This window comes from Hypomesus transpacificus, chromosome 16 (assembly GCF_021917145.1).
Source record: "Hypomesus transpacificus isolate Combined female chromosome 16, fHypTra1, whole genome shotgun sequence".
NCBI classification, from domain to species: Eukaryota; Metazoa; Chordata; class Actinopteri; order Osmeriformes; family Osmeridae; genus Hypomesus; species Hypomesus transpacificus.
Genome location: NC_061075.1, coordinates 2101359 through 2110932, shown reverse-complemented (window position 1 = coordinate 2110932; position 9574 = coordinate 2101359). Strand labels below are relative to the sequence as shown.

General features: G+C 41.9%; 1 protein-coding gene across 1 annotated transcript; it reads right to left on the bottom strand.

Moving 5' to 3' along the window:
• Positions 1 to 317: 317 nt before the first annotated feature.
• On the bottom strand, positions 318 to 7673 carry LOC124478490 (guanine nucleotide-binding protein G(t) subunit alpha-2-like). The gene is made up of 9 exons (XM_047036726.1): positions 7335 to 7673; positions 3903 to 3945; positions 3279 to 3420; positions 2970 to 3127; positions 2739 to 2867; positions 2455 to 2584; positions 2046 to 2199; positions 1726 to 1932; positions 318 to 1622 (listed from the first exon to the last, which is right to left on the bottom strand). Exons 1-8 carry the CDS (start codon positions 7450 to 7452, stop codon positions 1742 to 1744), a joined length of 1065 nt encoding a protein of 354 aa, XP_046892682.1. The 5' UTR covers positions 7453 to 7673; the 3' UTR covers positions 318 to 1622; positions 1726 to 1741.
• Between the last annotated feature and the right edge of the window lie 1901 nt (positions 7674 to 9574).

Here is a 9574-nt window from a genome sequence, read left to right as displayed (position 1 = left end):
ATGATTCCTACCTGCAACAAAATATCATGCTTGGCCACTTAAGGCTACAGTACAGTGTTTTACAGTCCACAGTATCCACTACATTGTGCTGTTTACATCAAATGCTGTATAAGAACTTGGATTGTTACACAGCAATGTAGAATGATACAGTTGGAATAAAAAAAATCCAGAAGTCATTCTAATACTGTGTTTAGAAACATTTTGGACCTTTTGTAATAGGTTAATACTTCTATCACCAAAAGTACAGAAACATGCTTTATTTGCAAACAAAGCACTCTTTCAGTGTTCAGAATATATTTTTCTTTCATGAAATGGGATTATTTTTTACTACTGTGTATATATCATGACTATTTAGGATGGATGATCGCTGGGGAAACAAAAGCATAGTATTGTTCAGCTTTAAATTATGTATACTGATGCCTCGAATCCCGGAGTGTTGCTTATTTTCCTGGTATCGTCTTTGTATGTAATTATTATGTATAGAGATGACCATTTTGCTGAAGATTGTGGCCTTATTGAAAACGTGTTTTTTGAAGACAGTTTTATCCTTCTGAAGTTTATTAATTTACCATCAGGACATTTCAAATGTGTGTAATATATTGAACACCATGAATGTTCCTTTTTGAAATAAAACCTTCAGAAAAAAAACTTGTTGAAGCACAACATGCAATATGGGACAAAATTGTACCACAACTCTAGTGATTAGTAGACAGAATAAACAGGGGAAAAACAGTTTCACTATATATTTATTCAGAATGTTTAATGTTTCACAAGACAAGACGTATAGTTACTGTACAAGTTTGTCAAAATGAAATAGTACTTTGCTAAATGTGCCACTGATGATGGACTTGTCAGTAGTTGAGCATTAGTAGATTAGGTCCGCTATTCTGTCTTTGTATTTACAAAATAAATGTCTAATGTGTGCAGTGAACATTTTCTTTAAGTCCAGTGTAGGCCTGGCTATTTGAATTTACATATTCAAATTAGCTAAGGAAAACCTATCAACTGCATTACACCACGTGCAAACAGTCAGCCGATTCAAACCAACATTTGAGATACTTTTTTTACTAGATAAAAACATCAAAAAATTATGGGGCAAGAGCAATGTTATTGGACAAGATATCATGCTGAGCCTGGTGAATACACTGGACCTTCTCAAAATGTTTCTTTTTATACGTGTAGCAGTCCAGTCCATTGGCAGCTTTGGAAACTATTCAATACAAATGAACAAAGCCAGAAATATCCCAGGATATCTAAGATTCTAACCATAGCAGACATCCTATTCTCCATCTGCTGTCATTTTCTTTCTCCATATTTCCCTATAAAGGTCATCATCCACATTGTGTCCAGCAGGTGTAGCTCTCTTAGCTCGATTGGTTGGATATGCTTGCCAACTCCCTTCAGGTTGGGCCGGGGACTGTGTATCCTACTGGGGGCTTTTCTAACGGATCATTAAGGGTGTCTGAAAGTAGGGAGGAAGGAATAGGACAGTAGACAGTTTAAAATGAAAGGTTTTAACAGTCTTATGACATCATAAAACACAACCAATAGGTGACTGAGCCTGCTGTTCCTAAAGCGCAGGGTCCAGGAATCCAAGTGATGGGAAGAGAGGAGAAGGAAATCTGCAAGGAAGTATGGAAAGCGATTCAGGTCAAATTACGGAAAGTATGGAAAGCAATTCAAGCCATCCAGAAGCAGTTATCCAGACACAGAAATACTACCCACCTCCACGTCAAGCTTCTTAGAACAGACCACAGTCTTTCAGGTTCTCTTTGATGATGATGTCTGTCACGGCACCAAACACAATCTCCACGTTCTTAGTGTCTGTGGCACAGGTCAAGTGGGAGTAGATCTCTTTCACACCCTTCTTCATGTTCAGCTCCTCAAACTGCAACTTGATGTAGGTGGCGGCATCGTCATAAGAGTTGCAACCTTATCGCATGGAAGGTAGGAAAATCAGAGTGGGAATTTATCAATGCCTTTGTGATTCTGCCAAAGGTGATAGTAAAATAGATGTGTGCACACCCGTATAGTTCAAGACTTACCATCGTAGTCTGGGAAGCAGATACTGAGGTGGACTTTCTTGATCTTCTCCTCAAAGAGATCTTTCTTGTTGAGGAAGAGTACAATGGATGTGGTGGCAAAGAATCTGTGATTGCAGATACTGTTGAACAAGTGCAGACTTTCGTGCATACGGTTCTGTGGAGAGGAAGACCCAGAAGGAGAATGAGCTTCATCCCCCCCTTACAGAGCTCAGCAGTCAACTGGGCTGTGGCTCTCTCATACCTCTGGGTTTCAACACATGTTCATGTTCCAAGAGACAGGTTAAAGTTTGGACCGGGATTCAAGTTCTGTGCTGTTTTCTCCATCGTCTGCCCTTATTGTCTGCCTTCAAGTTGTCTACATGAAGTGAGAAGCACCTAAGGAGTGTGGACCCTGCTGGACCAAACCTACCACTTCATCGTCCTCCACCAGCACCATGTCATAAGCACTCAGGGCTCCACAGAAGATGATGCAGGTCACACCCTCGAAACAATGGATCCACTTCTTCCTCTCAGATCTCTGGCCTCCCACATCGAACATCCTGCCAGGGGGGAAAGGAAGATGACAGAGACCTTTTGAGGGCAATTCTTTTGAAGACCAATGGCATAAGATGCATGTGATGCTTGTAATAGTAGAAAGATTCTTATGTATATGACTCAGGCAGTGTAATGTTAGTAGCTGGCTTCTTCATGTACCTGAAGTGCAGCTCTTTGCAGGCAAACTGCTCCTCAATGATACCAGTGGTCTTGACTCGAGAACGCAGCACATCCTGTTCGTTTGGCAGGTACTCAGGCTTTGTGATTCTGTCCAACTCCTGGAGGTAGCTGCAGGGAGAAGTCACACTTAGCAGACTCGCCTCATCACAAGAGCAATATGAACACATAGACAATGACACAAACATGGTGCTGGCCTTGGCTTTAACTCACTAAGATGCAGAGTCGTTCAACTGGTATTCAGCAGCCCTTTCGAAGCAGGCCTGAACACCAGTGTCTTTCCACAATCTCTTGATGACATCAGCCAACTCGGGGGGCATGGTGCCTTCCTCGATGGAGTCTGACAGATTCTGGAGCTTCTGAGCGTCTTCCTGCAGAGGAAAGCATCCGCCAGTTGACCACAGATCGATAGTCATTCCAATACCAAGTTATATTCACATACAGTATATTATTCATGTGATGAGGCCATTGCTTTGTGTCTATAAGTTCCTGCTGGGAGGGACCAGGACCCTGTGGACTCACCGCTCCAGCAGGTGCTCCAAAGTCAATCGTCAGCATCTCCATGCCCCTGATGATGGCCAAAGCAGACTGCAGGATATTGCCAAAGATGATCGCCCTGAACTCCAGTTGTTCTTCTTTGGTATAACCTCCTTGATGGAGAATTCTGCCCGATACAGAGGAGAGAGATGAGATAAGTGGTTTAACATGAGATGTTAAATAATGGCTAGGGACTCTAGGAAGTACTGGACAAAGTCATACTGATTCAGTCACTTTAGTCACCCAACTGTCCATGTAATATTTGAAACATGTTTCAAAACAGCTCCAGCATCATATCCACCGAGCCTTCTGGCCAGAGCTCTACCCACAATTATACCAATTCTTTGAGGCAATTATTGACAATCAAATTGTGTGAGTAAAACAAAAAAGTACATATTCTTGTACCAACGTGGATTCTTGGTGGCCTTTCTCCTCACTATTCCCCATGAACAAACCACATGTTATTGAGACATCTTTCCATCTCACAATCTCACACTCCACCCTGGTACACGCCCAGTGAGCCCCACTTAGGGTCATAAGGGCATGGTTGTTTGAGCACACGACTGTGGAAGGAAGACAGATTACAGGCGTTTGCGCTGTCATACTCACTTCATCTGCTTAACAATTGTGCTCTTTCCAGACTCACCAGCACCTGTTTGAACAAAAGAAGGACGGGATAACAACTGCTTCACCAACAACTCAAATTCTTCTCTCTCAGAATCACAGGGATTGTGTGGGATTCTACATTCATGTTGTACAGTATAGCATAGGCCAGTATCAGGTCCCTATTCTGATTGCAACACAACTGCAACACAGAAAAAGTATGGGTATGACAGTCGGAAATGGACCAGATTTGAAGTGCGGTACAGTTTACTGTGCGTTAGCGGCTCCAGACATACACATCAGGCTTTCCGATATCATTTCTTACTCTTGTCAAATGTACATTTAGTACAATGTTCTTGTACTAAATGTACCTGACTTTCCACCGTCCGTCCTCTACTGAAAACCCCTGTCCCCACAGACACTACACAGCACAAATGCATGTAACTTTGACTGCATGAACTACTAGTTGTTAAACCGTTTTTAAGAAAGGCAAAAGTATGACTCACAGAGGTACGCCCCTCAGCCTTGCATCAAAACCACTCTAAATAATTACCACAAGTCACATGACTTTCTTTCTACCCTGAGACGGGCTAACTAGAAGCCATGTTTTGATTTGGGCCTGTGGTAGGTTTACAGCTTAGGTGCTTCAAATCTGTCGGAGTGGTTTAGCTAAGGTCAGTGACCTGATCAGCTCAGGGCTAAAAGTAGAGATTTGAGAAGCCTTGTATAAGGAGGACTGGGGTTCAAAAAGCCTCTCAGGGGATCGGCAAAGAAGTGAAGACGTCATGCCTGCTTCTGGATGGGTCGTTCTTAAGACCACTGTTCATGCATTTTCCTGTGGATATAGCTACTTGTAAAATCATATTTCTTGATGAGAGAAAGGAATTGTCTGCTCATTTACACATGTATGTCACAAAATGGCAAATTACAATCATTCCAGCAAAATGAAATGGATGAGTCCACTAAAGATTTGAAATAGAGATTGCACTTTGCTACTCAAAGCCTTGCCAGTGGAAGTGATATTTAGTTACAAATGATCTGGTATCTTTCTCTCCCACAACGTCATCTTTGCCAGACCTAATTCTCTTCTTATCTCATACTCTAACTCATTACAATTCCCAAAGTCAGCAAGGACTGTTCTGAAAGTTCTTTGAGTAAGCATGCTATGTTTTTCATCTTAGAACCATGAGAGGGCAGTATTGAACAGTATTAAGAAGCTTGCTAACTGGTATATCATCTGTCAAGTGTGATGTTTAAAATGTTATATGGAATAGGTGGAACACACAATAAAGCTACAATCCGTCATAAACTGATAACTATGGCCTTTATCACAAGGTCACACAAATAGTACAAGGTCACTCAGATACCAATAAGACCTGCCATTTGGGCCAACCACAGGTTCAATTGAGCAATTAAGTGCAATGAATTGTTAGTTAACCAAACCAGACCGTGCTAACCAAACTCTGTAGAGCTACAGCTCTATCCTATTAGTCCAGCTGACTATGTGGGTCAAACTACTTCAGCATGACAAGCTGCTGTGACCAGACCTTTTATATTTCAAGCTGTCTTGATCTTGATCAAGTCTTGATAATCTAGAGGAAGCCACAATCCTCACATACTTGTGGTGTGGAGCTTGATGTTGCAGCTGTATGCAAGTAGGAACCTGAAACTCTGTCATGCCCTTAATCCAAATTCGTGTTCATTTCTTTAATAGTTTGTAACTGAGGTTTGTGATCAATCCAAAGCCTCTGTAGTTGATCCTGGTATTTTAGATAACTTCAATGGCTCCTGTCTGAGACTGCCCTACATGGAGGCATTACTATTTGACCTATTACCTTTGGTAATAATTACTTCCTCGTATTGGTTTCATGTCCTTTGCACCTGATATACAAAGTTTAAGCTATTGGCCAGGCAGGAGCAATGATGTAACATGATGTCAGAGAAATTAGCACAGGGACTCTTAAGTAGCAGGAAGGAACGTATAATAGGGTTACCGTGATCCTGTGGGAAAAGCTGACAAAATCCTACCCCTGAATTGCAACAAAAAAATTTACGAGACTTCATGGATGTAGGATATATCATTTTCTCCGGCACAAACAAATAGCAAAGATTTTGTTCATATGTACTATATCTAGTGGTAGTCAAATACATTTGACTTTTGTGTAATGACAAAGTAAAGCCCCACTAATCCCCACAAGGCCAAACAGTAATTAGATTCCTTGTTAAGTTCCTTAATGGGCATTCAGAGTATCTAGAAGTCAGCAACCCCACTGTTAAGCTTGTTGAAACTTCATCAACGTCTTCAATTCAAGAGCCAATTACCATCCAAAAATAATGACACTTGCTATCAAGCATTGAATGCACACCACACATTTGTGTAAGACATTGTGAACTACAATAGAAAAGGCTATTATCAGAGCCCACTGGAATGAAACACTTTCTCACATGAATTGTATTCTTGTATGAAATACCTAAACCCTGACAGGGAACATTCCTGTTCCTCATATGTGACTGATTTATCAACTCAGCCTCAAGGTTGGAGGAGCTGTGAAGCTTGGGCTTATCGTCCTGAATAGTAACGCCCTTTTCAACATAATGTGCTTATGTTAGCATTCTGGCTACTGTAAAAGGCCAAGTCACAAATATGTTCACAATTAAACACAACTCACATCATCAATGTGCCAACACGGGGCATTGATACGGCAGGAGATCATAAAAAAACATTTTGGTTATATTGTCCACCAGATAAGGTATGGAAAAGATTGTTGCCTTGGTACTGATTAGCTCGAGATACTGGTACTGATTAGCTAGAGTTTAGTCAGATGTCAAACATGCACTGATGTAGTTTTATCTAGGGGTGGGAGGGAGTCTCCCCTTGATCGCCATTCATATTTGTATCTCAGACCTTTAAAATCCCCGTCACTTCATGTGATCAAGGAGGGCACAGGTCATGCACAATACGAATGAAGTACTACAGAGGAAAACCTGTTTCAACGTGTATGATAACCAAGGATGACTTGAAATGTAACTGAAAAATGATTTGCTTCACCGTATTATATAATCAACGAATGACCTTGGAAAAGAGTTGGATGAGTACTCATCTGATTATAAAAAACTTTACAACAATATATCTTAACTTTACATAACCCTCACTTCCACAATATGTTTTCCGTTAAAGTAAAACATTCTTTTGTTGAAAGTTACTAGCCTTCACCTTTCCCTGCAATAAACACATTTCTTCCATGATGACATGAATCTTACCAAGCTCTTAAAATAAAACTTGTGCAAGAATAAGACTGTAGTACATGTTCCTCGACAGAAGGCCAACTGGTTCCATTTCTGGTTTGCACCAGTTGAAGACTTCCATGTCAGAAGTCCCACTTCCTTGTTCTGGAGAGCCCCATACTTCCTGTTCAGACGAGCCCTGCACTTCCTTACCCAGCAGCAGGAGCTTGACCGTTTTGGACTCCTTGTCGGCATCCTCCTGAAGCTGCTTCTCCAGCTCCTTGGACTTCTTGGCTAATTCCTTGTCTTCGGCACTTGCTCCGCTTCCCATTGTGAAATGTAGATGTCTTCCTTTCTCCCTCAAATCAAGATCCTGTTCGGTACAAAAGTTGGCCGGCCGTTCCCGGCGTCTAAAGCGTGCACGAGAGATAGGCACAGAAGTAGGCAGAGGTGGGGGTAGGGGTATTTGTCTCAGTTGGTAGATGGTGGAGAAGGGCTCGGGAGATGTATACTGGCAAGCAGTCAGACAGTCTCTGCTCAGGGACTAAGGGACACTGTCTTCTCTCCGGTGTCAGCTTTTCTCCCCTCCCTAATTCCCCCACGTTAAACCTGACATCTTGCCATCAGGTTGGGATTGGGTAGGGCTTTTTCTGGCGTTCCCATGGAGACCATTACATCCTATTAGCCTGAGGCAAGAGGACAAAAGTGAAGGGTAAGAGAGGCAAAACACCACAGGGCTTAAAGAGAGAGGGAGGGATTAAGGATACAAGTGTTGGACATTTAAACATATGCTTTCCCCTTTTTTTACCACAATTTGATGCCTCACAGGTAATACCAAGGAAGGGCCAAGAAGAGAATGTTGTAATATCAATAGCTCCGCCCCAGAACACTACAAAGTTAAACACTCATTATGCTTTTTTGAAGTATCAATAGTTTAGTATTTTTTCACACTTTCATAATTTGGGGGACAGCCTGTAATTATATTTTTTACCTGAGGAAGGCCGTGTTCATTGTGGGGCATTTCTTTGGAACCTTGACTTTGTTGCTGGACTGCTCAAGGATAGACAGCTTAACTGGCATCAAGGCTTGGTTCCTTGAACGGAAAGTGACACCAGATCAGAGCAGATGGTGCTTCCTTTGTGGCTTCTCCCATCATGATTTTTACTGCCTGCCTTAATAATCAGGGTCAAACTTCTTCTCACTTGCCTTTCACACACCAGAGAAGACAATAAAACAACATCAGACAATAAAAATAGGTGGCCCAAATGCCTGAATGAAGACAGAGTAAGTCCGCAAACAAACATACTGTACACAGCAATCTTGAGGGGTTAATCTTTATCCCCAATTGTCTATCACACAGTAAAGAATGTATATTTGACAAAGTTTTTTGTAGTGTATCAAATAGAAGGGTTCACCAATGATCTAGTCATGACTAACTTTTGATGTCCTTTGGAGGCTTTTTACGAAACACTGACCTGCCAGTCTGCTTTTACCAGGCTAGAGTTACAAAGGTCATTCTGGTTTGAAACAAGCTACATACATGCTGCACATACTTTTAGTTCTACAGCAGGAACATTGCATAAACGGCTGGAAGAATGTGGCTTAGTAAGTCTCCTGTTCATTATTGTATCTGAAAACAAAGAGCCAGATGCAGACACACCCACACACACACACACACACACACACACACACACACACACACACACACACACACAGAGCAGAGGAAGAGGTGGGGTCTTTAGATATTGTTTGGTATTATGGAAAGATGTGGGTAGCAGTAAAAGTAGGCCCCCTCCTCCCCACTGGATAGGGCCTCACAGTGTAATAACCTCTGGTAATGCAAAGAGATAATCTTAGCATCCCAGTTGCGTAGTCCCTTTCTAATTCTGACCCCTCAAGCTTGCCTCCTTCCTTCCTGCTGCTTCCTCAGATTGGCCTGGTACCACTGATCTGTTGACAAGATTAACAAGGGGACTCTGTTAAATCTTGGGCCACGGCTTAGGCCGGCAGATGGCCCCTTGCTGTGAGACTGTGAGGGAGACACTTGTAAAGTGAATGTGGGGAGTGTGGGGGGAGGTGCTAGCAAAGCAGGGAAGTGAGGACTATGATGTGACTTCACATTGTGTCATCATAGCTCCACCCTTTCTGTTCACTGGAGATTAAAGTCCACTCTGATCCTTGAAATGGAGACTAAAAAACGGGTGTATTTATATCAATGTGTAGACCTATGTTCTTTATAATGTGAGTATTTTCTAGAGTTCTGCAGGCATGAAGCAGTCTCTGTACAGTTTTCACATGGTCACATGCCTAGCTTGAAAACCTCTTAGTTAAAGTTATGTTGACTGGTATTACTTATTAATGTATACCCAACATTTGCATAACACCAGCGTATCACTATAACGGCCCCTTTAAATATCTTGTTACACTTATCTCCCCCTGCAATTTGTGTAGTT

Coding starts and splice junctions, on each gene's coding strand:
- LOC124478490 (XM_047036726.1), bottom strand. CDS start 7,452: ATGGGAAGCGGAGCAAGTGCCGAAGACAAGGAATTAGCCAAGAAGTCC. Junction 3,421..3,902: donor ACAATTGTTAAGCAGATGAA/GTGAGTATGACA, acceptor TGTATCGGGCAG/AATTCTCCATCAAGGAGGTT. Junction 2,868..2,969: donor TTGAACGACTCTGCATCTTA/GTGAGTTAAAGC, acceptor TTCTCCCTGCAG/CTACCTCCAGGAGTTGGACA.